This window comes from Sus scrofa, chromosome 1 (genome assembly GCF_000003025.6).
Source record: "Sus scrofa isolate TJ Tabasco breed Duroc chromosome 1, Sscrofa11.1, whole genome shotgun sequence".
Classification (NCBI taxonomy): domain Eukaryota; kingdom Metazoa; phylum Chordata; class Mammalia; order Artiodactyla; family Suidae; genus Sus; species Sus scrofa.
This window is the reverse complement of record NC_010443.5, coordinates 130,916,238-130,942,599: the sequence shown is the minus strand read 5'-3', so window position 1 is coordinate 130,942,599 and position 26,362 is coordinate 130,916,238. Positions and strand designations below refer to the sequence as shown.

Sequence of the window (26,362 nt, the reverse complement as noted above, 5' to 3'; positions counted from 1 at the left end):
TGCAGGGTTGATCCCTGGCCTCATACAGTAGGTTAAAGGATCTAGTGGCATTGTAGGTCACAACTGTGGCTCAGATCTGATCCCTGGCCAGAGAACTCCATATGCTGCAGGGCAGCCAAAAATAAAAATTAAAAAAACAGCATGTGTCCTGTAGTTAGATGCCAGAATTCAAAGCCTTGGCTGTGTGACTTCGGGCTCATTTCTTAACCTCTTAGTGCCTCAGTCTTTGTATCTATGAAATGAGAATAATAATGGTATTTTCGTCACAGGGATGTTGTGATGATGAAACAAGACAGAGTTTGTAAAAATATGGCATACTGATTGACAGTTGTAATCCTCAATAAATGTTACTATTGTCAACATGATCTCAGGCCCACTGCCATACAGCCAGTTGACAGCAGTACGGGGCCTCTGATTCCCAGGCCGGCATTCTCTGTAACTTACACCACCTGTTGTGATGGCAAGAGCAGGGTGGGAGGGGAAAAAACAGGCATGAGGTCTGAAACCCTGTCCCTCAGAATGTGGACGGGGGTAGGGGGCTAGTGGCAGTGACCCTGATCCTGGAATGTTTTGACCTCCCCTTTTCCCAGTGTTTGCTTCTGGTTCCTGGACACTTGCATCTGTGGCTGCCACTTCCATACCTACTCCTGACTCAGGCAGTGCAGAGTTTGGGGGGTGTGACCTGCTGGGGTCCTTAGGGTAAGACTTCTCAGGCTGAGGCCTCAGGCAGCATTCCTGATGCTCCTCTTTGATGGAGTCCAGATGTAGCTGCTGGACCTCGGCCTGACCAGTCAGGTTTTGCTGGGCAGTCAAGATGACTCTCTGCCTCTGCCCCGCAGCCTGAAAGGAGCTGAGAGGGCCTTGGATAGCGGTGGGGAAATCTAGGCCCCTGCACTTCCCCTGAGCTCTCTTCCACTGTGTGTGCCCTCCAGATTCGCTCCCATACCCACTTTGGGGCTCTGTGCCAGCGTACAGCAGTGAACGAGTGCTGCCCCAGCTGGTCTCTGGGCAATTATGTGGCCGTGCTCTCCAACCGCTCCTCCTGCCTGGATACCACTCAAGCTGACACAGCCCGCACACTGGCCCTGCTGCGGGCCTGTGCCCTCTACTACCATCGCGGTGCCCTGGTGCCCTCCTGTCTAGGACCCGGGAAGGACAAGCCCCCACGCTGTGCTCAGATTCCCACCAAGTGCTCCCAGAGCAGTGCTGTCTACCAACTCCTGCACTTCCTGCTGGACAGGGACTTTCTGAGTCCCCAGACTGCTGACTACCAGGTACCCTCCCTCAAGTACAGCCTGCTCTTCCTGCCCACCCTTAAGGGTGCTTCCATGATGGGCATCTACCTGGATCGCCTAGCTGCCCCCTGGAGGCTCTCTGACAACTACACATCCATCACTGGCATGGACCTGGGCCTCAAGCAGGAGTTGCTGCTGCACTACCTGGCCCAGGATACAGTGTACCCCTTGCTGGCCCTGGTTGCCATCTTCCTCAGCATCGCCCTCTACCTGCGCTCCCTCTTCCTCACACTCATGGTGCTGCTAGGGGTGCTGGGCTCCCTGCTGGTTGCCTTTTTTCTTTACCGAGTGGCCTTCCGAATGGCCTACTTCCCCTTCGTCAATCTGGCGGCCCTCGTCCTGCTCAGCAGCGTCTGCGCCAACCACACCCTCATCTTCTTCGACCTGTGGCGCCTCAGTAAGAACCAGCTGCCCGCTGGCGGCCTGGCGCAGCGCGTGGGCCGCACCATGCACCACTTCGGCTACCTGCTGCTGGTCTCAGGCCTCACCACAGGTGCAGCCTTCTACGCCAGCTACTTGAGCCGTCTCCCGGCCGTGCGCTGCTTCGCGCTCTACATGGGCACAGCCGTGCTGGCGCACCTGGCGCTCACGCTGGCCTGGCTGCCCTCCTCCGCCGTGATTCACGAGCGCTATCTGGCGCGCAGCTGTGCATCCCGGGCGCGGGGTCCATGGGTCGGCGGCGCGCCGCGGCGACTGGCCCTGGCGCTGCACCGGCGGCTCCGCGGCCTCCGGAGGGCGGCCGCCAGCACCTCCCGCCTGCTCTTCCAGCGCCTCCTGCCCTGTGGCGTCATCAAGTTCCGCTACATCTGGATCTGCTGGTTCGCCGCGCTGGCGGCGGGGGGCGCTTACATCGCCGGTGTCAGCCCCCGTCTGCGGCTGCCCACGCTGCCGCCGCCCCGCGGCCAGGTCTTCCGGCCCAGCCACCCTTTCGAGCGCTTCGACGCTGAGTACCGCCAGCAGTTCTTGTTCGAGCGGCTGTCTCAAGGCGAGGGCGGCCACATGCCCGTGGTTTTGGTGTGGGGCATCCTGCCCGTGGACACTGGCGACCCCCTGGACCCTCGCAGCAACAGTTCGCTGGTGAGTGACCCTGCCTTCTCGGCCAGTAGTCCTGAGGCCCAGCGTTGGCTGCTGGCCCTCTGCCACAGAGCTCGGAATCAGAGCTTCTTTGGGACCCAGCCGGAGGGCTGGCCCACACTGTGCTTTGTGGAGGCCCTCCAGCGCTGGATGGAGAGCCCCGGTTGCGCCCGCCTGGGGCCAGGCCTCTGCTGTGGCCACTCAGGCTTCCCCTGGGCCCCCCAGCTTTTCCTGCACTGCCTCAAGATTATGGCTCTGGAGCAAGGCCCAGAGAGCACCCGGGACCTAGGGCCCCGCTACAATACCCAGGGTGGCCTAGTGGCTATGGTCCTGCAGTTCCAGACCAACTTCCAGTATAATCCAGACTACAGCCAAGCCCACCACTTCTACACTGAGGTCAGCCACTGGCTGGCAGCCGAGCTGGGCAGGGCACCTCCAGGCCTCCGCCGGGGTTGGTTCACCAGCCGTCTGGAGCTGTACAGCTTGCAGCACAGCCTGAGCACGGAGCCTGCTGTGGTGCTGGGCCTGGCCCTAGCCCTGGCCTTTGCCACACTGCTACTGGGCACCTGGAATGTTCCGCTCAGCTTGTTCTCTGTAGCGGCTGTGGCTGGCACGGTGCTGCTCACTGTGGGACTCCTGGTTCTGCTCGAGTGGCAGCTCAACACTGCTGAGGCCCTCTTTCTTTCTGCCTCTGTGGGCCTCTCAGTAGACTTCACTGTCAACTACTGCATCTCCTATCACCTGTGCCCCCATCCTGACCGCCTGAGCCGTGTAGCCTTCTCTCTGCGCCAGACCAGCTGCGCCACGGCGGTGGGAGCTGCCGCCCTGTTCGCGGCTGGTGTGCTTATGCTGCCTGCCACAGTGCTGCTCTATCGCAAGCTGGGCATTGTCCTCATGATGGTAAAGTGCGTCAGCTGCGGCTTTGCCAGCTTCTTCTTTCAATCTCTCTGCTGTTTCTTTGGACCAGAGAAGAACTGTGGGCAGATCCTCTGGCCTTGTGCCCACCTGCCATGGGACGCTGGAACTGGGGAGCCTGGTGGGGAGAAGGCAGGCCGCCCACGACCAGGACCAGTAGGAGGAGCGCCCGGGTCCTGTTCAGAGCAGTACGAGTTACAGCCCCTGGCACGACGCCGGAGCCCCAGCTTTGACACCAGTACAGCCACCAGCAAGCTTTCTCACCAGCCCTCAGTGCTCTCTGAGGATCTACAGCTGCATGATGGCCCCTGCTGCTCCCGGCCCCCGCCAGCCCCCGCCTCCCCACGAGAGCTGTTCCTGGACCACCAGGCAGTCTTCAGCCAGTGCCCAGCCCTGCAGACCTCCTCCCCCTATAAGCAGGCTGGCCCTGGTCCCCAAAGCCGGGCGAGGCCAGACTCCCAAGGGCAGAAGGCTGAGCCCCTGCAGGCCTCACCAGAAGCGCCAGCCCACTCCCCCAAGCCCCAGCCCCAGGTAGTGGAGCCTCCTGATTGCCTCTGCTCCTCAGCCAGCACCCTGGAAGGGCTCAGCGTTTCTGATGAGACCTGCCTCAGCACCTCTGAGCCCAGTGCCCGTGTGCCAGGTTCTGTGAGTGCCTCCCCGGAGGACCTGGACGAAACTGAGCAGACAGTACCTGAGCGGGGCCAGCTGAACGGGAAGCGGGACACCCTGTGGCTGGCGCTGAGGGAGTCTACTTACGACCCATCACTGCCCACATCCCACCAGAGCAGCTCATCCTGGAAGGGCCGTGGGGGACCAGGAGACAGCAGCCCTGTGGTGCTGCCCAACAGCCAGCCAGATCTGCCAGACGTTTGGCTGCGCAGACCCAGCACCCACACTTCAGGCTACAGTAGCTGAGGGAGGCCCAGGGAGTGCCTGGGGCGCAGAGCCTGTCAGGGATGAGCAGGCAGGGCCAGCACCAGGCTGGAGCCTAATGATGTTTCCCCACGTCCTCATGGAGAGGTCTTACCCTCCAGCTGTGGATTTTAAACCCTGCCAGATGTTCCAGCCTTGGGCTGCTGCTTACTCCCCACATCTGGAGGATTCAGTCGGGGAGGGGGGTGTCTTTGGAGTGAAAGGCCAAGTTCTTCTTGTGACCTGCTGAGGGCCTATCTGCCCGCATGGTGCCAACCTAGGCACCCCACCTCTGGAAGGGGGAAGGCCAGGTGTGTAGCTGTATGTATCAGGGGAGGCTGACCTGGCCCCCCTGCCAAGCAGCAAGATTCAGTGGGACTAAGGGACCCAGTCCTTGGGATCCTGCTGGAACACCTCACCAACAAAAAGAGCCCTGAGCAACCTCAGCAGCCTCTTGGGCCTCACACCTTCAGGGGCTCTTTATCAGGACTTCTCTGTGGGAGGGTTCTCTGGGCCAGAGTTGGGCTGGAGCGTCTGTCCTGAACTGCCTGCCCACCTCACATACCCCCATTAGACCAGAAATTTGTCAAGGCCAGGCAGAGAAATGGCTGCTGGGAATGAAGCAGGAAGAGGATGAATAGTCAGCCTCAGAGCATCCCTAAATCGCTGGGTGGTCCCTCATGGGAAGCTGCTCTGGCACAGATGGGACAGGTCCTCTCCCCATTAAGAATCCCTTGCATCCTGCATCTTTTAGTTTGCAGAACACTTCCACACCCATCGCATCCTAGGAATCTCACCACTTCCATATGGGGTAGCCCACAGTTGGTCAGGTCCTTTTGCTTCCAGTTTACAGGCAAAGGTATTGAGACTAAGTAAGGTTAAGTGATTTACACCAAGTCACACAGCTAGTAAGTGGCAGAGCAGATTTCCTGACTCACTCCACCGCAACTCCCATGCACCTCCTTCTTACCTGCCCTGATCTTTCACCTCTGACACCCTCTAGCAACCTGCTTGCAGGTGTTTTTTGAGTAAACTCCCCTGTCTCCACCTTAAGCCTCCATCTCCAGAATGAGCTAAACTCTGAGCAAGGCTGGAGTTCCTCTGAATCTCCCCTGTGCTTCCCTTCCCGCTCCAGCCATGAGGCATCCCGAGTGACCTGATTCCCCAGGTCAGGGGCAGGGGCAGGGGCACTCTTCCATGCCCATAGTACGTGGAGAGCCCCTGCCAGTAGAGGCACTGAGGGCAGCAGAGGTTGAGCAGAGTTCAGTGAAGGCAGGAACTCAGGCCTGCCCTTTTTAGGAATAAGTTTGAAGCTGTTTTACAAGTCAGGGCCCCAACTTCCTAAGGACAAGTCTCTTGGGGGCACTCAGACTACAGGCGGACGCCCCCTCCCCAAAGCAAAGGGTCTCTCTGGACGTTTTGTCCCATGTGAGAGCTCATGACACCTGGAGCATCGGCAAGTTTACTAAACACCTATGGCACTGCAAGGGGACAGGAATGTGGAGGGATTATCGAACATCTGCCCTCAGAGCTCACCCTCTAGCTGAGGAAACAGTTCATGTGTACACACAGGCATCCATGGGTCACTGATGGCACCATGCAGCATGCACTGAGGGCCATATGCCTGTTACCCTGAGTATTGCTGGAGCTCTAGTACCCAGGACTGGTAACCAGGAAGGCTTCCTGGAGGAGGAATGGCTTGAGCTGTGCTTCAGGCATCCAAGTGTCTCGGTCAGGGAGGGAACTTATCAGTTATTCTAGAAGTTTTCAAACTTTGTAGCCTCAGGATCCTTTCTTCAAAGAATCCCTGTGTGGAAACAGTATATAAAACAGATAAAAAGCAGTGACACTGGTGGGTTCTGGATGGGGGAGTACGGAGCCAAATCAACCTCCCTCTCTCCTATACCTCCCAGGGGACCCTGGGGAAACCCTGAAGCTCCTGGCAGCTCCAAAGAATGTGGTGTGAAAACCGCGGATCCAGGTCATTTCGTGGGTGAGAGGTGAAAGATTTTTCTGGGGCCAGTCTGCGGCAGGGCTGGAGGCAAATCAGGGGATGTTTTTTGTTCTGTTTTGTTCTGTTTTCCTATGTTGTTGAGAGCTACCTCCCACTCCAAGTAGCCCAGGAGAAATGGGGCAGGAACTCCAGTGAGATGGAGGAGTTATGGAAGAGAAAATGCCACGGGAAGGAATGACGGGTTAGGTCGGCTCCTTCGAATGTTAAGTACATTAAACCCACTTGACTTCTGACACCAGGAAGGAGAAGCAGTGAGTGGAACTTCACTGGGACCATCTCCCCAAAGGTCTGCTGGAACCTCTCACTTCATGGCCAAGTGGAATTCAGCCTTTCTGTCCTGGCCTCTCTGTACCATGCACTCTATCCTGTCATTGCACAGCCAGGCCAAGAGAGTTCTGGTCTCAGCTGAGACCGCCAGCCAGAGGGAGGAAAAGGTGAGCCCTTCCTGAGCATGAGCTGAAGTCTGGCCTTGACTCGATCGAGAGTCCAGCATCTTAGTTGCCTCTCAGCAACTCCCCATGGCTCTTCTGCCCCGTGTTGTGGGAGGGCAGCTGGGCCCTGGATGCAAAGAACCTGCTCCCCACATCCTCTTTCATGTCTTGCAGGGGGACACATTGGTGTCTGGGACAGGAGCTTCAAAAACTTAGCCTGGGGGAGTTCCCGTCGTGGTGCAGTGGTTAACATCTGACTAGGAACCATGAGGTTGCAGGTTCGATTCCTGGCCTTGCTCAGTGGGTTAAGGATCTGGCATTGCTGTGAGCTGTGGTGTAGGTCGCAGACGTGGCTCTGATCCCGCGTTGCTGTGGCTCTGGCATAGGCCAGCAGCTACAGCTCCAACTGGACCCCTAGCCTGGGAACCTCCATATGCCGCGGGAGCGGCGCTAGAAAAGGCAAAAAGACAAAAAAACAAAAAACAAAAAACAAACAAACAAAAAAACACTTAGCCTGGGGAGTTCCCGTTGTGGTTCAGCGGTAACAAACCCGACTAGTATCCATGAGGACACGGGTTCAATCCCTGGCCTTGCTCAGTTGGTGAAGGATCCAGCCATTGCTGCAAGCTGTGGGGTAGGTCAAAGATGTGGCTAGGGTCTGGCATTGCTGTGGCTGTGGCGTAGTGTGGTAGCTGCAGCTCCAATTCGACCCCTAGCTGGGAACTTCCATACCTGATGGTGCAGCCCTTAAAACAAAAACAAAAACAAAAAACCCAAAACTTGGCCTGGAATACAATGACTGGAATGTTGGAGAGAATATGAAGGGGTGGGCATCAGAGATCTGGGCACAATGGAGGCACTCTTCAAGGATTTCTGGGTCCCCCTTCTTGCGGGCCATGGACACACAACACTTCAGGAAGGCAGATGAGCCAAAGCAGCTGATGTACTGACTGAGTTTGTTCTTTATGCCACTGGGCCCAAAGGACTGCAAGAACCCAGGAGTAATCCAGAGCCTCACCTCACATCTAGGGAGGCCTGGATCAGGCATCCCACAACACTGAACTATCCCACCCTCCTCTCTAGCCTCAACTTTGGAAAGCATGATTTGAAGCATTTTCCATTTCCTTTGAGTTTCCACAGATCTGTTCCATCATGAGTGGTTACAGTGAGTGTATGGCCCTGGACATGTGCTGGGAAGGAGGGGAAAGCCAGTCAAAGCATTCACATTTGCTCTGGAAAATTCAAGAAATGGTTTCTCAACACAGAGACACTTCGTTCCATTCCTCTGGCACTTAAGGTCATTTCTCCTATTTGAGCTCACACCCAGAGCATGAGTATGTGTACTATATGTTTTAAAAATGTAACGTGCGGAGTTTCCATTGTGGCTCAGCAGTAATGAACCCAACTAGTATCCATGAGGATGCAGGTTCAATCTCTGGCTTTGCTCAGTAGGTTTAGGATCCGGTATGGCTGTGAGCTGTGGCCTAAGTCGCAGATGCAGCTCAGATTCCAAGTTGCTGTGGCTGTGGTGTAGGCCAGCAGCTGTAGATCCAATTTGACCCCTAGCCTGGGAACTTACACATGCTGTGGGTGCCACCCTAAAAAGCAAAAAATAAAAAAAATTAAAATTAAAATATAACTTGCTATAGTTTGTTACTATGAAAAACCCATCATCCTTCCTTGGCTATGACACTTTGGTGACAATATTAGAGATTGATTTGTCTGGCAGAATCTTGGCTATTTACAGCAATATACCCATACCATGGTATTTAGGCAAATCTCAGCTTGAACCTGATTCTGAAAGAGACATCACACAAGAGATTTATAAGCCAAACACCCTCAGCCCCCTCCAGTGCATTCCACTTTCTCCCAGTCCATGACAAGACAGGGACACAGGTGAGTGGTATTGGGAAAGAAAAAAAATTGGAGAGTTTTTTTTCTTCTGTGCTGGCGTCATTTTAGCCTTTGAGAACACACCTGGGCAATGGCAGCTCTCTGGCACCCATGCCGTGCAGCAAGATCCCACTTGATTGGGGACAGGAAAAACAGACTTTCCTCAACCTTTCTGCCCTCACCCTTGTTCACAGGGATGACAACAACTCAAGCTGTGGAGGTATTTATGCTTAAGAGAAGAAAATTGTAACTCGGTTCACTGGAAAGACAAGAAATAAAAGAAAGCCACTATGTGCTATGTAAATGGCTGGCTGTCCCAAGCCGCCCTGTGCTGAAGAGCACTGGAAGGACCTTGATAAACTTAGCATTATCATCAGGCCTCTGTGTGATTATTCATGTTATACATCAACATAGGAAAAAGGCCAGCATTTTACCAAATTCACAAACATCAAACAAGAGCTTTAGGATTGATAAAATCGCTGAGTTGGGCAGACTGATTTTGTGAGATTTGAATTCATGACCATCAACTTCAGCTGCAGCCTCAGTCCCACCTAGCAGCTAGCTTCCATCCTAGTTTCTACTTTCCATTCTTTCCAGCAATCGTTTCATACTTTGTCTACCTTCCTCAAACACCCAGAAACCCTTCACCTCCTTGCACCCCTACCTTAAGTAGACAAAAAAAAAAAAAAAAAAGTCTTCTTCAGAAATAAACCTGGAGGCATCAGAAAGAAATTTCCCTACCTTCAAGACATCAAGTCCCCAGTTTACCTACCCAGCTCTTGACTTCTTCTCTCCCCCTCCCTTCTATTACAGAGAGGGAAGCAGTGGAGTTCCCATTTTGGCGCAGTGGAAAATAAATCTGACTAGTATCCACGAGGATGCAGGTTTGATCCCTGGCCTTGCTCAGTAGGTCTGGGATAGGGCATTGCTGTTGAGCTGTGGTGTAGGTCGAAGATGCGGCTTGGATCTGGCATTGCTGTGGCTGTGGTGTAGGCCAGTGGCTACAGTTCCATTTTGACCCCTAGCTTGGGAACCTCCATATGCCCCGAGTGAGGCCCTAAAAAGACAAAAGACCAAAAAAAAAAAAAAAAAGACTACTTGAGAATGCTTGGGGAAGTCCTTGAGACAGCAAAGCAAAACATTATTATAACTGTATTACATATGTTCACATAGCTAAATAGAGATGGGAAATATATATACATATATATATATATTTTTTTTTTTTCCTTTCTTTCTTTTTTGGCCACACTTGTGGCACATAGAAGTTCCCAGGCCAGGGGTTGAATCCAGGCCACAGCTGCAGCTGCACTGGATCCTTTAACCCACTACACAAGGCCAGTGCCTTGAACCTGCACCTCTGCAGTGAGCAGAGCTGCTGTAGTTGGATTCTTAACCCACTACACTACAGTGGGAACGCTGAAGAGGGTACATTTTGAAAATATATATTTTGTAGGGGTACAAGAACAAAAGGGTTTGAAGATGCTACTCTAAGTACCATCTGCCTTGCCCCTTTCTCTGTGACTTTGCTCCTTTGATCATGCCATCTTCCTCCTGAAGCATCCTTTTCTTCCTCTCAGCTGCTCATTCCCATTAGCACATGTATCCACTGTTATCTACATCTTCGAGAAAACCCTTTCTTGGAGTTCCCATCGTGGCTCAACAGAAACGAATCCAACTAGGAACCATGAGGTTTCGGGTTCTATCCTTGGCCTCAGTGGGTTAAGGATCCGGCATTGCCGTGAGCTGTGGTGTAGGCTGGCAGCTGTAGCTCCAACTGGACCCATAGCCTGGGAACCTCCATATGCCGTGGGTTCGGCCCTAAAAAGCAAAAAAAAAAAAAAAAAAAAAAGAAAGAAAGAAAAGAAAAGAAAACCTTTTCTTGACCCCCACAATGCACCTCCAGTTACTGCCCAATTGCTCTACTACATCCACAAACTCTCTTCTGCACTTGCCGTCGCTGCTTCTTCATCTCTCCTGCACTTTTCAGCCTGTTCCAATGTGGCTTCCACTCCAACCTCTCCACCAAAATTCTTCTTCCTTTACTCACCAATGACTTTTGGGTGTATGAGAGAAAACTTATGCATGAGTTTATTCATTACAGGATTTTGTATACACCAATGACATCTTTGTTGCCAAATTAAATTCTTTAAATTCTCATCTTGCTTGCCCTTGCAGTTATTTTCAATAGTTTACCACTCCCTTCAGCAGTTTACCACTTCCTCCTCCTTAGCTTCTAGGAACTACCCTTTCTGTGTTCTTCTCACCTCTTCAGCACCTCTTTATCAGATTTCTTGGCTGGCACCTTCTTATCACTGCAGTTTCTAAGTACTGCCATTCCTGTCCTTGGTCCTAAGGCTCTCTGTACTTCTGCCCTTGGTGATTTCATCCAATATTATAGTTTTAAATACATACAAATACTCATAATTCACAATAGTATATCTCCAACCCAGACTCTCCTCTGGGCTCAAAGCCTGTATTTCCAGCTGCCCGCTTGACAGCTCCACTGGAATGTCTCAAAGGCATTTCAGATTTACCATGTTCAAAGCTGAATTTTCAGCCCCCACCCCCCCAAACACAAAATAATGACTCTATCCACACAATTATTCAAGCCTGGGAGTCATCCTTAAACTATCCCTCTTCCTTACCCCTCCTTCCCCCATATCCAGTCTAATACTGAGTCCTGAGATTCTGCTTCCAAAAGCTGTCTTAAGTGCGTCTGCCTCTCTCCATCTCCACCACCACTATCATCTCAGCCAAACCACCATCATCTCTCACTTGATTAATTACAGTAGCCTCCCAACTCTCTCTAATTTCACTCTTGCTCTCCTTCAGTCCATTCTCCATGGAGTAGTAGTCACAGTGAACTTTTTAAAATATAAATTGAATGGCACCCTCCTGCTCTAATACTTCAAAGACTTCTAATTACTCTTAAGGAAAAAAATCTCTTTATATTTGAACTACAACCTGGTTATCTTTGGTCTACAAAGATAGACCATTTGACTGTCATTTGACTGCTTATCTCTCCAGCTTTGACGGTGACATTCTTCTCCCATCTTTTTTCGTCCCTCTAGGAAAAGCCCATTCCTACCTTGAGATTTCACATTTCTCTCCTCTTCCCCCATTGTTCACCTGATTAACTCCTCCTCATCCTTTGTTAGTCAAACATCACCTCTGATGTCTTCCTTGAACTACAATTTAAACTAGGTTTTGAGAGTTCCCATAGTGGCTCAGCAGGAACAAACCTGACTAGTAACCATGAAGACAAGGGTTTAGTCCCTGGCCTCACTCAGTGGGTTGGGGATCTGGCATTGCCATGAGCTGTGGTATAAGTTGCAGAAACAGTTCAACATTGCTGTGGCTGTGGCATAGGCGGGCAGCTGTAGCTGCAATTTAACTCCTAGACTGGGAACTTCCATATGCAGTGGGTGCGGCCCTAAAAAGCAATAAACAAACAAACAAACTAGGTTTCCTTGGAGTTCCCTGGTAGTGCAATGGGTTAAAGATCCAGAGTTGTTACTGCTCATTGTTCTGGGGTACATTCCATCCTGGTCCGCATGCTGCACGTGCTGCCAATATAAATAAATTAAAATAAACTAGGTTTCCTTGCTTTTCCCTCTTCCCTCATAGTTTTACTACAGTTGGTAAATATAAACTTTTTTTTACAGCTGAATTGAGACACATTGACTAGTTTATGAGATTATTTGCTGTTTCCTAGAGGGCAGAGTCCAGGAGGTTAGACTTTTTTTTTTTTTTTTTTTTTTTTTGTCTTTTTAGGGCCGCACCTGTGGTTAGGGGTCGAATGGGAGGTGCAGCTGCCCGCCACAGCCACGTGGGATCCGGGCCACGTCTGCCACCTACACTGCAGCTCAGGGCAACTCCAGATCTTTACCCACTAAGCCGGGCCAGGGATGGAACCCGCATCGTCATGAATACTAGTTGGTTTCTTAACTCTACCATTCTCCACCCCGTAAGGTGTAGTTTTCGGCCCACCCACCTCTATGCTCCTGGCAATTGAGCATCATGCAACACCCCTGACAATCACAGACCAAATAAAGAAAAGGATTGTGACATGAACTCTAAAGGTGACTGCGTTTGCGTCCCAAGGCCAGAATATGACGCTGGTAGGTTCATAGCTCCATTCAAGTCGGCGAAGTGCACCACTCCCCTCCCCCGCCCAGACCTGGGGGCTCTCACACCCATCGCCAGGAAGCTCAAGCTCGCCCCTCCACTCTGGACCTTCCGTACAGCATGGCAGCCCCCAAAGGCGTCACCCATAGTAGTGGCTTCCGTACAACATGGCTGCCTACAGGGAGCTCACCGCACCCCCTCCCGCCAGGCCACCGGAAGTTTCCATTTGAAACCGAGGCGGCGGACTCTGTCGGCGCTACGGCAGTTGCTGCCCGGCATCTTTTGAACTCGAGTGACGAGGCCTGCGGGCAGGAGCAGCAGGCGCCTAGGTTCGGCTCTCCTGGGTCTGGAGACTGGCTGGGTGTAGGAGGCCCATGGGATGGACTGGGAATTGAAGAATTTTCTCTATTCCACGTCGTGCTCTCCTGGGGCCCTCCGTCAGCTTGGGTTCCCTGGGCCAGCCCTGGGTAACATTCAGCTTGTGCCTTCCAGGCCCCAGTCGTGCTGCCTCGTTACGATGACCAGCGTGGTTAAGACAGTGTACACCCTGCAGCCCACTTCTGTGCTGAGCAGCTGTCTGGCCGCAGGTGGGTGCCTATGCCGTCCCCACCCCCGCCCCCAGGGCGCTGCCTGGGGTGGTCAGGCCAGGGAGTACGAGGAATCAAATTGGCAGCTGAGAATGGAGGGTGTCGGCAGGGAAGGGCATTCTGTCGGCTCTGAGAGCCCACTAACTCCCTTAGAACCGGACTGTCTAGACTTATGGGAGTTAGGGAAAGAGCCAGATGGTGGGACTTTGTAGATTCGCCCTATATCCGGATTCCCCCAAGCTGAGCATTCACCAATTAGATTTAAGTTGATGATTATTTTATAGTGTTATCCCATTAAGCTAGGAATCCCTTTTTAAACATTTGCCAGTTTTATTTCCAGACTTGGGGTATCTGGAGGTACTGGGTTTGTTGTGACTGAGGGGAAAAGAGAGTCATTTGAAAGACAGGATACTTATTAGGGAGAAGCAGTCGGTTCACATGGTATCTGGTTCACATTTGTAACTGTACAGTGTGTCTCACATAGAACATAATAAACATTTTTTTGGGTGAAGTGAGAGAGAAGGGACAGGCCTAGCTAGTATTTGGGAACCTTGGAAGAAGAGACATGGTTAAAAGCAATGTTTGATTGCTTTGCCATCAGGCTTTGTGTTCTTTGGTTTGTGGTTGCAAGTCATCGCCTAGAGCCTGCAGGTGTGGAGCTGCCTAATCTAGAGATTGTAGCCCAGAACAGGCTTCAAACATCAGCACCTTTGGTGGGAGATTTTGAAGCAGCTGGTTAAGATCCCTTCCCAGTGACTCCACGCAGTTGATTGATGAGCACTAGCAGGATTGACCTGTGAAGTAATAGGCTTTTCTCCAAAAGCCTAAAGTGCTGTGGGAGTTCCTGTCATGGCGCAGTGGAAACAAATCAGACTAGGAACCATGAGGTTGCAGGTTCAATCCCAGGCCTCAATCAATGAATGAATTAAGGATCTGCCGTTGCCATGAGCTGTGGTATAGGTGGCAGATATGCCCCCAAGCCTGCGTTTCTGTGGCTATGGCACAGGCTGGCAGCTGTAGCTCGGATTAGACCGCTAGCCTGGCAACTTCCATATTCTGCGGGTGCAGCCCTAAAAAAGAAAAAAAAAAAAAGGCCAAAGTGTTCTCTTTGCACCTGGTGTCAGCAGGGCTTAGGTGTTGCTGGGGGAAACTGGATCTGCTTTTATGCTGCCTTTCCCTTAAGGGAACAGTGTCTCCCATTCAGTGGGGCATGACTGGCTCTCCCCAGCCAAATTGGAAGTTTTCATCTCTTTGATTTCTCTCCTTGTCCCAGCTTTGTGATCCTGTGTAGCCTCAATAGTTTAGCATTTTTAGGCTGCCTCCCAGGTTTTTTAATTTTGATTTTAGGCATGAGTTGGCTGGTTTTTAGCTTTTGAATCGGTAATATATGCACATGTAAAAACAAAAAAAAATTCCGAAATTAGGAAATGATAGCAAAAAACAAGTCTTCCCTTGACATAGCCAATTAGTTCCTTCTTTAGCGTCTCTCTTTTTTTTTTTTTTTTTTTTCCCATTTAGGGCTACACCCTGGGCATATGGAAGTTCCCGGGCTAGGGTTCAAATTGGAGCTGTAGCTGCCAGCCTGTGCTGCAGCTTGTGGCAACACCGGATTCTTAACCCACTGAGCGCGGCCAGGGATTGAACCTGCATTCTCATGGGTACTACTTGGGTTCATAACCCTCTGAGCCACAACGGGAACTCCTCCTTCTTTTATTTTTTGAATTTATTTTTTATTTTTATTTTTTGGCTGTGCCTGAGGCATGTGTAAGTTCCTGGGTGGGGATTGAACCCTCATCACAGCAGCGACTCAAGCTGCTACAGTGGCAGTGCTGGATCCTTAACCTGCTGTGCCACAAGGGAACTCTGCAATAGAATTCCTTTTTTTTTTTTTTTTGTCTTTTTGCCATTTCTGGGGCTGCTCCCTCAGTATATGGAGGTTCCCAGGCTAGGAGTCGAATCAAATCAGCGCTGTAGCCGCCAGCCTACTCCAGAGCCACGGCAACGCAGGATCAAAGCCTCGTCTGCGACCTACACCACGGTTCACAGCAATGCCGAATCCTTAACCCACTGAGCAAGGTCATGGATCGAACCCTCAAGCTCATGGTTCCTTGTCGCATTTGTTAACCACTGAGCCACGACGGGAACTCCAAGCAATAGATTTCTTACTGTGTATAATGAATTAATACTTGAGAGAGGAGAAGATAAATTCATTCACCCAAGTCTGCCTCTTACTTCAGACAGACTTCAGAAAGAACCCTTTTAATATTTGTTTTGGGGGAAAGAGTACAGAAAATAGGGTGTAAGTGCCCACTGAATGTACTGATAAGCGGAATAATTTGTTAGCCTGAGAAATGATATTTATTCCAAATTGTTATGCAACTGGAGTCATCAAAATAATTCTCTGTTCAACGCAAATATAAAGTTTCCTAATTTTTCTGATCCAGTGCTTCATATTATTTCTTCAACCTGATTTAATTGTTATGGCTCTTAATTTAGGTCAAGCTTAAAGGAGACAGTTTACAATGAACAAAGCGAAAGCATAAACTAGAAGAACCTCTGTGCATGTGCTGGGGGGGTGTGCCTAACTCTGGAACAAGTTACTTGAATTTGTTATGGAATGTAAATGGTAGAAAACATGTGTGGTGGAGCACTGGAGCCCCTAAGGGCTTGGGGGGAAATGCTCGTTTATGGGGAAGAAGAGTGTCATGTCAGGGCCATTTGTCTGGTTATCTGGCAGTAGCCTAGCAAGGTCAGAACAGAATGCTAAACAGGGAACGTCTAAACTTAATGATGGATAAACAAATTTAAAGGGCTGGAGTTCCTGCTGTGGTGCAACTGGATGGGCAGCATCTCTAGAGGGCTGGGACACAGTTTCTATCCAGACCCAGGATGGTTGGTTAAGGACCTGGCCTTGCCACAGCTATAGCATAAGTCACAACTGAGGCTCAGATCTGATCCCTGACCCTGGAGGCTCCCTATGCCCCAGGGTGGCCAGAGAAGAAAGGGGAAAAGAAAAAAAAAAAAAAAAAGCTGGTGGTAAAAGTAGTCAGCATTGAAGAGGGGAAGAAAAATAGAGAAGTAGGTTTAGAGAGTCTGCGAAGAGTTCCCTGGTGGCTTGGTGAGTTAAAGATCTGGCATCGTCATTGCTATGACTTGGGTCACTACTGTGGCACAAGTTCAATTCCTGTCCCAGGAACTTCTGCCTGCCACAGGCACAGCCAATAATAAATAATAGAGATGGTCTATGAATCAACCCATGAAACTGTGATGTGTTCTATTTATTCAATAGGCGGGTTTTGAACCTCTCTCTCTCTCTCTTTTTTTTTTTTTTTCTTTTTATGGTGCATCTGTGATTATGGAAGTTCCCATGCCGGGGGTCAAATCAGAGCTGCAGCTGCTGGCCTATACCACAGCTCATGGCAACGCCAGAACCTTAACCCACTGAGTGAGGCCAGGGATCAAACCCATATCCTCAGAGACAATGTCAGGTCCTTAATCTGCTGAGCCACAATAGGAACTCCTGAACCTCTCTAAATATGCCAGGTACTCTCCTAGATGCTGGGGCCACAAAGGCATCCCTTAGAGTACTAGTTAGACAGCCAGTCTGGTCAAAAAATCTAAGCAACAGCTGAAACTCAAAGCAGCTTGAGGGTAACCTTAGGAGAGTGGGCAGAGTGCTTAGAAGCAGAACAAGATGGTCCCCTCGTCTGCTGTTTGATGAAGGGTACACTGTGTCTTGCCTTGCTGACTGCAACACTGCCTCTCATGCTGTCTGCTTGTGTGAATCTCCACTTTCACATCTGTACTTGCTGGCCATTCAGTCTGATGTATCATCAAGCTTTTGGCTACCTTCAAACACACTGCATTGTCACATTTAAAGAATTTTGGGGAGTTCCCATTGTGGCTCAGAGGTAACAAACCCAACTAGTATCCAAGAGGATGTGGGTTCTATCCCTGGCCTTGCTAAGTGGGTTAAGGATCTGGCATTGCTGTGAGCCATGGTATAGGCCAGCAGCTGAAGCTCTAATTTGACTCCTAGCCTGGGAACTTCCATATACTTCAGGTGTAGACCTAAAAAGAAAAAAAAATTTTTTTTTTGGTTTCTATCCCATTATTCTGGAAGTCTTATTCTTCTGAATTTATGGAGTTGCAGCTGTTAGGTCATGATGCCTGAGGTTTCACCTTCTTGTTTTCCTTTGTAGATGCACAAACTCGAGCCACTTCTAAGAGCCTTTTACCTGTCAAGTGCAAAGAAGTTGATGTTTCCAAACCTCGTTCAGGAGGTTCAGAGAATGATGGTACAAAAATCATCAAACCAAGAAGAGAGAATGGGTGAGAGTCAGAGCACTGGTATCCCATTGGCATCTTGCTAGAAATTGCTCAGTACCAAGAGTAAGGAAAAAGAGCTTCTGAGAGCGCAGGGTGCCTGAAGGGCTGGCCTGCAATCAGTGGCCCAGAGCAGTGTAGTGTTGCTGAACTGTTGGTCACAACCCTCTGTGGGTTGATAAGTTTGGAAGAGGCGCAGCCAGGGTTAGGGTAAGAAGTATCCTTTCCTCAGCCCTTGCTCTGATATATAAGCAGCGGGACCGGGGCAGACACCAGCCCTGAGTGGTGGGCAGGGGGAGGGGGCTAGTTGTTAGCCTCGGTTGATGGTCTGAGCCCGGTGTAACCAGCATATGTGTCCCTCCACTGGGTGTGCTCAGCTCCCCGGAGTGAGGTTGACACGAGGTAGTTGTACCATTTTGAGCAGCGTCAGGTCTGTCAGCCTATTGAGCTGGTCAGGAAGGAAGCCTATTTCCTCATCATTACCTTTTGCCAATAGTCTGGGCCAAAACAAAAGTACATGGACTCTTAGGCTTTTCGGGCTTCTACTGTCTACATTGTATGGAATCTCTGGTTCTTGCTCTAGAAAACCAAACTCTTTGTTCTGCCTTGGTTACAACATACACAACAATAGCCTATGATTCTCTGATTGATTTCTTGGTCGTGGTTCTGGTTTCACTGAGGCATAGTTGACGTACAATGTTGTATTAATTTCAGGTATACAACATAATGATTTGATACTTGTATATATTGCAAAATGATCACCACAGTAAGCCTATCTAACATCCCAATTTCTTTGCTTTTGCTTCTCTAGGCAGGTGAAAGCTTTAGACACTGCCACTAGGAGGAACATCAGAAAGGGGTAAGCATCAGGGTCAGTGAAACTTGACCACCATTACAGGGCAGTGGATCTCAATCCTGGTTGTACGTCAGAGTCACTCATGGACTTTTTTTTTTTTTTTTTTTTTTTCCCCGCTTTTTAGGGCCATACCCGTGACATAGGGAAGTTCCCAGGCTAGGGGTCAAATCAGAGCTACAGCTGCCAGCCTGAGTCACAGCCACAGCAACACCAGATTCGAGCCAAGTCTGTGACCTACACCATAGCTCATGGCAGCGCCGGATTCCCGGATCCACGTGAGGAGTGAGGCCAAGGATTGAACGCACATCCTCATGGATACTAGTCGGATTCGTTTCCACTGCACCATAATAGTAACTCCATGGACTTGTTTTAACATGTTAGAGTCTGGTGCCACCCCAGAGATCTGAATGGAATTTTCAGGGGTGAGGCACAGCTGGGTTTGAGAACCACTGTCAGGGCCAGAATCCATGATGCCACCGTCTAGAGTACTAGACAAGAGCTTTTTGGGCTCCACGCCAGGACCACTGCTCAAACCCAGTTCTGGCCTGTCAGCAGGAGCATGAAGCCCTCAGGAGAGGAGAGGCCATGTGTCGTTAGTGTTCTCTAAATTTCAAAATGAGTGCTGGCGGTGGCGGTGGTGGTGAAATGCTAGAGAAGGATCCATCTCTCTCTGTTAGAGGCTGGCTTGGATGTTTTGTAGTCCTGAAGACAGAAATACTAGAAGCTGAAAAGTTTGTAGAAATAGGTTTTTAATTCCACATCTGTTAGCCAGGTATGTCTTAAAAGTTCTTAAGACGGGAGTTCCCGTTGTGGCTCAGTGGTAACGAACCTGACTAGTATCCATGAGGACTCAGGTTTGATCCCTGACCTCACTCAGTGGGTTGAGGATCCAGCATTGCCTTGGTTCCAGCATTGCACAGTTTGAGCTGTGGTGTATGTCACAGACACGGCTTGGATCCTGCGTTGTTGTGGCTGTGGTGTAGGCCAGCAGCTGTAGCTTCTATTTGACCCCTAGCCTGGGAATTTTCACATGCCATGGGTGAAAAAAAAAAAAAAAGGAGTTCCCTTCGTGACGCAGTGGTTAACGAATCCAACTAGGAACCATGAGGTTGTGGGTTCGATCCCTGGCCTTGCTCAGTGGGTTAAGGATCTGGCGTTGCTGTGAGCTGTGGTGTAGGTTGCAGACGCGGCTCGGATCCCTTGTTGCAGTGGCTCTGGCGTAGACCGGTGGCTACAGCTCTGAATAGACCCTAGCCTGGGAACCTCCATATGCCGTGGGAAGCAGCCCTAGAAAAGGCAAAAAGACAAAAAAAAAAAAAAAGGTTCTGAAGACAACATTCTAACAAGAAGGACTCTGAGAAGGATTAATATTGATGATGGTAATGGCTATTATTTATTAAGTGTTTATTAGATGGTAGTAGCTTTGCTAAGAATTGTATGTGTATTCTCTCTTGTTCTTCACAATAATAATGAGATCTGGGTATTAATTCTAGAAATGAGGAAACAACCTCAGAGAGATTATTCAGCTCCCTGCTGTTCATATACCACCATGTGGTGATGCCAAGATTCGAACCAATCAGTTTGTATGACTCCATAGCCCACACTCTTAACCCTTCTGCCTATGGAGTACAGTTATCATTACAGCTACAAGCCATTGAGTGAACGGAAATCAGAGGAAGAGCTCAAGGATAAGAACCAGCTCCTAGAGGCTGTCAACAAGCAGTTGCACCAGAAGTTGACTGAAACTCAGGTAAGAAGCCCACCAGGCTTCTGCCATCAGCCGCCCTTGGTGATGCGTGTGGAATCCCAAGGTATGGCCCCTCAAGTGGGGGCAGGCTGGCCATACCTGGGTGCCTGAAGGCAGGAAGTGAAGGCTCCAGGTTTGCACTGTCGCTGCCCCTGAAGAATGGGACAGGTCTGATCTGCCTGCACGGCACCCCCACAGGGAGAGCTGAAGGACCTGACTCAAAAAGTGGAGCTGCTGGAGAAGTTTCAGGACAACTGTTTGGCAATTTTGGAGAGCAAGGGCCTCAACACAGGTAAGTGTCAGCGCAACAACTGCCTTCAAAGAAATCCTCCGCGTGCCTCCTCTTGGGTGATTCTGGACTATATGTCAAGGGTCTGGCCTGGTGTCAGCTGACCCAGTCAGTACAGGGGTTGCCTAGCAAAGCCCTAAAGATTTGGGGGCACTCCCCTTTATTCCCTTACGATATTGCTTTGCCTGACCAATGTAATTTCAGGTGATTGTGGACAGAAGATTATCTTTTTTTAAAAAATTTTTTATTATTTATTTATTTATTGTCTTTTTGCCTTTTCTTGAGCCGCTCCCGCATATGGAGGTTCCCAGGCTAGGGGTCTAATAGGAGCTGTAGCTGCCAGCCTGTGCCAGAGCCACAGCAACACAGGATCCTTAACCCACTGAGCAAGGCCAGGGATCGAACCCACAACCTCATGGTTCCCAGTGGGATTTGTTAACCACTGAGCCACGATGGAACTCCTATTTATTTTTTTGCTTTTTAGGGCCGCACTCGCGGCATATGGAGGTTCCTAGGCTAAGGGTCAAATCAGAGCTATAGGTTTTGGCGTATGCCACAGCCACAGTGATGTGGGATCCAAGCCATGTCTGTGACCTACACCACAGCTCATGACAATGCCGGATCCTTAACCCACTGGGCAAGGCCATGGATCAAACCTCCATCTTCATGGATACTAGTCAGATTCATTTCTGCTGCACCACAATGGGAACTCCAAGATTATCTCTTTCTTATCTGAACACTCTGCCATTCGTTTGGTCCTGACAGGTATGCTGTTGCAAATAGCTCAGAAATATTTTCTTTCAGGGGATATACCCTACAGGTAACCTTCCCAGGTGCAGGGGGGAAGAGAGAGAAAGGATACTGTTTCAAGGGTTCCTAAAGCTGGGTAATGAGTGATATCACGGTGGTTAAAATGTGATTCCTGTTCTGACCCTGTCGCTAGAGAGCAGAGCCTGTAGCAGAAAGGAGAGTGGAAGAAGGAATTACCCAAAGACTGCAGGTGGGCCTCAACCTGGGTTGAGGAGCCTGGGAACACCCACGGAAGGGGCCCAGTCTTCACTGGATTAAGGAGTGCTGTCTTCAAATTAACCTGTACATTTTAGGATATATTCTTTAATCATGTTTTTGTATGATTACTAGGTGTATACACTACTTTTTACCAAAAATAATACATTTTTTTAAGGCCTGAAAAGCCTTTAAAAATTGTGAATCGTAAACAAAACCAGAACATCCACCCTTTTAGACAAATTTTCCACTGAGCTGAGGAGAAGATAAATTTTTGGCTATATCCAAACCTAGAGAGGAAGGGGAGATAAAATCCAGCTCTGGGAATTCCTACTGTGGCTCAGTGGGTTAAAGACCTAACATTGTCTCTGTAAAGATTCAGGTTCAATCCCTGCCATCACTCAGTGGGTTAATGATCTGGTGTTGCCATAAGCTGTGGTGTAGGTCACGGAAGCAGCTTGGATTCAGTCTGCTGTGGCTGTGGTATAGGCCTGCAGCTGCAGCTCCAATTTGACCCCTAGCCTGGGAGCTTCCATATGCCACAGAAAAAAAGGAAGACAAAAACATCCAGCTCTGGAGGGCAGCTGTGGGTGTCTCTGCCAAAATAAAAACTCAGAGGAGAGTCCAGGACCAGATGCTTAGAGAAGTTTCCCTCATGAATACGCCTGTGGAGGAGGTTTTGTTTTCTTTTGTTTAAGTCGCAGTTCCCTAAGTGAGGCTGACTTTGTTGTATCTACTGGTTTTAGGCAGTGAGACCCTGGCGTCACAGCAAGACTCTACCATGGATCACATGGACTCTATGGTGAGGACACGGGTGTGAGTGGGTGAGGGCCCAGCGGCAGCTGGGCCCTGAACCTCTCTGCAGATCTCTACCATATGTGTGGTAGAGCCCAAGAAGCAGCCTCTGGTTATCCAGATTGTGGAGGAGAGTGGTGTATATTTTATTTGGAATGTATGAAAGCAGAAAGGTGCTTACAAATATGAGTGAATCTAAGTTGAAAATGTACTGCTTTAAAACCCATAATGGGGTGGACCAGGATAGACAACTTTCTGGTTTCTCTATTCTATGCTTTGCCAAATTTTTCTCCTTGTTCCTCTGCTGAGAAGTGTCTTACAAAGGTCCAGCCTGAATTAAATGTGTCTTTTCTTTGGTTCCACCCCTGAAATATGAATGTGATTGTTTGCTCAAAGTCTTTTGGGAAAAGAAAAAAAAATGAGAAAAAGAGAGTTCTGGGAGTTTCCCTTGTGGCTCAGCAGGTAACGAATCCGACTAGTATCCATGAGGATATGGGTTCAATCCCTGGCCTCACTCAGTAGGTTAAGGATCTGGCATTGCTGTGGCTATGGCGTAGGCTGGCAGCTGCAGCTCCAATTCTACCCCTAGACTGGCAACTTCCATATGTCGTGGGTGTGGCCCTAAAAAGACCAAAAAAAAAAAGTCTTTGGAGCTTCTGTGATCTCTTCGCCAGGAAGATCAGTTGTCGTCTTAGAATCCAAAGTTTGGAATCCTTCCTCAGCTCTCTCAGGCTATTTAGTCACCCTTTTGGTGACTATCACGATTTGTTCCTGTTGCTGAATCCTGGCACAGAGCACATGAAGGTGGGGTCCTCTGTCTGTCCTGTGGACTGATGTCCTCCAGGGCACCCATGAGAGTCTGGCATGTTTGTGGACACTCAATAAGTGACTGAACAGAGGGGATGTTAGCAACCATCTGGAGTCAGCTCCTGTGAAGAGATCAGTTTATGTGAAGAAAGTTTTTACATTTCAATAAAGATTTATTACTGCATTGTTCTTTCCTCTTAGTTGCTGTTAGAAACTCTGCAAGATGAGCTGAAGCTTTTTAATGAAACCGCCACAAAGCAGATGGAGGAGTTGCAGGTGAGAGGCAGATATCACCCCAAGGCAGAATTAACATTGTCTACCACAATAGGTGGATCTGTGGAGGACTCTTTCTTGTTTATCTACTTATTCTTTATTTTTTGTCCATGCCTGCTGCATATGCAAGTTCCTGAGCCAGGGATTGAACCCGTGCCACAGCAGTGACCTAAGCTGCTGCAGTGACAGCGTTGGATACTTAATTTGCTGTGCCACAAGGGAACTCTTCTACTCATTTTTAATAAAATTTTTAAAGGGCTTTTTTTTTTTTTTTTTTTTTTTTGTCTTTTATCTTTTTAGGGCTGCACCTGCAGCATATGGAGATTCCCAGGCTAAGGATCTAATCACAGCTGTAGCCACCGGCCTATGCCACAGCAATGCCAGATCTGAGCTGTGTCTGCAACCTACACCACAGCTTACGGCAATGCCAGATCCCTGACCCACTGAGCAAGGCCGGGAATCGAACCTACATTCTCATGGATACTAGTCGGATTCATTTCCACTGCACCACCATGGGAACTCCCTTAAACTTTTTATTAATAATTTTAGATTGCAGGAAAGTTGCAAAGATAATACAGAGAATTCAAGTCCCTTAATATTAATATCTTACATTATTATGGTATAGTCTTGTTGAGACTAAGAAACCAATATTGAGGCATTACTATTAACTAAATTCCAAAACTTTATTTTCCCATTTCTTTTTCAACTAGTTTTCTTTTTCTGTTCTCAAGACTCTTAGAAATGTTCACTTCCGCAGATTGTGAGGCCACATGCAACACACTAGGTTGCTCCAGATTGAAAGTTGACACCGGTGTGAAATCCATGCAGTGGACACTCGGTATCTCAAGGAAACCTGTAATAGGAAACCCAGATCCTGGGTCTGGACTGCTCTGGATTGCTTAGATGAACCATAGGGTACGACACTGAATCCTAGAGGATATCATTGCCCCAATTTAGACAACAGATTGTATAGTAGGGAGGGACAGTTCCTAAAACCAGCACAGATAAATCCATGCTAAAAAGACAGTGTATTCCCAGTCTTCCTCAGTGGGATAGAAGCATAACATTTTGGGTATGGTATTGTCTTTCCTGTGAGTCAAAGTTTTATAGAAGATTTTTTTTGTCCTGTCAATGTCTTTCCACATAGGCCTTAAAGATAAAGTTGAAGATGAAGGAAGAAGAGAGGGCCCAGTTCCTAGAACAACAAACTTTATTCAACAGTCAAATAAATGATTTTACTACAGCCCTTGAGGAAATGGAGCAGCTCTTAGAAATGTGATGAAAAAGCAAGTGGCCATGTGGCTCCCTCTTGGGGACAGACTCTCAGAGGAAGCCACTTAGGACATCTGCTTCTTGGCCGTGATCTTCTAGGACTCACCATCCCCAGAGTGAAAACAGTTTCTGCAATAGGATCAAGAACAGTCTATGCTGAAATAGCGGTTCCCCACTTCCAGACTGGCCAGCTCTCCTGAGCCTCACAGTACATAATTGAGGCCTACAAGACAGGGGGCCTGGAAGCTTGGATCAACCTCCTAGGCAACAAAGTAGCACACATTAGAATCAGGAGACTAAACCAGCCACAGCCAGAGGATCCAAAAGGTCACATTCAGATGTGCAGGAAGAGACAGTGGAGCACAGGTGCCCCACGGGAGACTTCACCAAGGAGCCGTGCGCTCCCCTCCTAACTTGGAATACATTCTGTCCCATCCCGGTTGGGCTCCATAACCTCCCTGTAAATTCACACTCACTGTAAGTTACTTAAAATGGCTTAATAAATGGGGTGAATGTATAGAGAGCAGTAACGCCTATGAAACAATACACCTGGGAGCTTCTGATCTAAATCACTTCTGTTACTTTTTTTATTAAGTGCTATTAAAATAAATATTTTTGTAACTTCAACAATGAAAAATGAAAATAGCCAGTGTAACTTAAATACCTCCACTGAATCCTATTGAACTAATCTAGCTAACATGTTCAAGACTCCAATGTAACCCAGAGTATTTTTTTTCTACTCATTAGGTGCTCTGTGGTTAGCGCCCCTGTCTTCCAAGAGCATTAGCTAGTCTTCCGCGGATATTCAGTATTTGTAGCAGCGGGTGCCAGACTTTGTCCAGGTTTGTATCACTAGCTGTATTCCTAAGTATGATTATTATATCTCTGATGTTTGCTTTTTGCACAACCAATCTGGCACCTGGCCCCATGAATCCCTAGTCAACCAAAGTCCTTGGCAGGCCTCCCCACTAGTTTCCCAAAGACCTTGCTCTATTTCATTTTGTAATAAAGTTAGTCAGATTTTGGCTTCAGGCATCAGCTTTTTTTGCACCTCTACCAATTTCTTCACCAGCAGCCCCTACTCTTAAGGATTATTGAGGCTGCCCAGAGCCACCCAATGAAGTCAAGTAATGTACCGCCCTAACTTGTAGAGCTAAAATTCTCTGCCTTCATACACAGACACTCACACAGCTGGCTATGTCCCACATATTTTGAGAGGGAAATCCAGTAAAATAATTCTCACCAGTGAGAAGGACTGAATATTTTCTTCTACCCATTTTCAGGATGAGTCTAGTTTAAAAGATTGCTTGCCCAGGTGAATTCATAATTGACATTCCTGGTCCCCCATCTCCCCAAAGTTTTATTTCATTCTTGGAAAGTAAACTTGAGCTGAGTTGGGGAATCTCAGCTGTGAGATACCCACTTCCTTGTCCTGCCTCCCTAGTTAATGTTTAAGAATGGAACTGTCTCACCTCCTCCATTACTTACCTTTCCTAGTAGAGACCTGTTTGCTCAAGTTCTGGCCCCTTGCCTCACGGCTCTGCTTGACACCACCAGCCAGCGTTTGTGCACTCTCGCCTTTTCTCTTGTTCTCTCTGACCTCTGCTGCTCCATCTGCCTTTTGTACCTGTGGAGGTGTTTTGGGAACTTATTCTGATCTGGAGCCTGAATAATTTCATGTATTACACGAACTCAGTGTGACCTGTAGCCTTCACTTTGCTAGATGCTGTAGGAAGCTTTAAT

At 49.0% G+C, this 26,362-nt stretch overlaps 2 protein-coding genes across 3 annotated transcripts in view; both read left to right on the top strand.

Annotated features, from left to right (window-relative positions):
- DISP2 (dispatched RND transporter family member 2) overlaps positions 1–10,691 on the top strand; it is a 30,872-nt gene extending 20,181 nt beyond the window's left edge. Inside the window, exon 11 of the mRNA XM_005659749.3 lies at positions 933–10,691. Coding sequence (XP_005659806.2) covers positions 933–4,199 — 3,267 coding nt within the window. The 3' untranslated portion in view covers positions 4,200–10,691. The remainder of the gene's footprint in view (positions 1–932) is intronic.
- KNSTRN (kinetochore localized astrin/SPAG5 binding protein) lies at positions 12,428–25,644 on the top strand. Of its 2 annotated transcripts, none has more exons than XM_005659751.3 (9): positions 12,428–12,991; positions 13,155–13,249; positions 17,452–17,581; positions 18,387–18,434; positions 20,064–20,181; positions 20,377–20,470; positions 22,219–22,274; positions 23,276–23,350; positions 24,495–25,644. In XM_005659751.3, exons 1-9 carry the CDS (start codon positions 12,783–12,785, stop codon positions 24,624–24,626), a joined length of 957 nt encoding a protein of 318 aa, XP_005659808.1. In that variant the 5' UTR covers positions 12,428–12,782; the 3' UTR covers positions 24,627–25,644. The 2 variants fall into 2 exon arrangements, with proteins under 2 accessions (XP_005659808.1, XP_005659809.1); XM_005659752.3 differs by having other exon boundaries at positions 12,430–12,991; positions 20,076–20,181.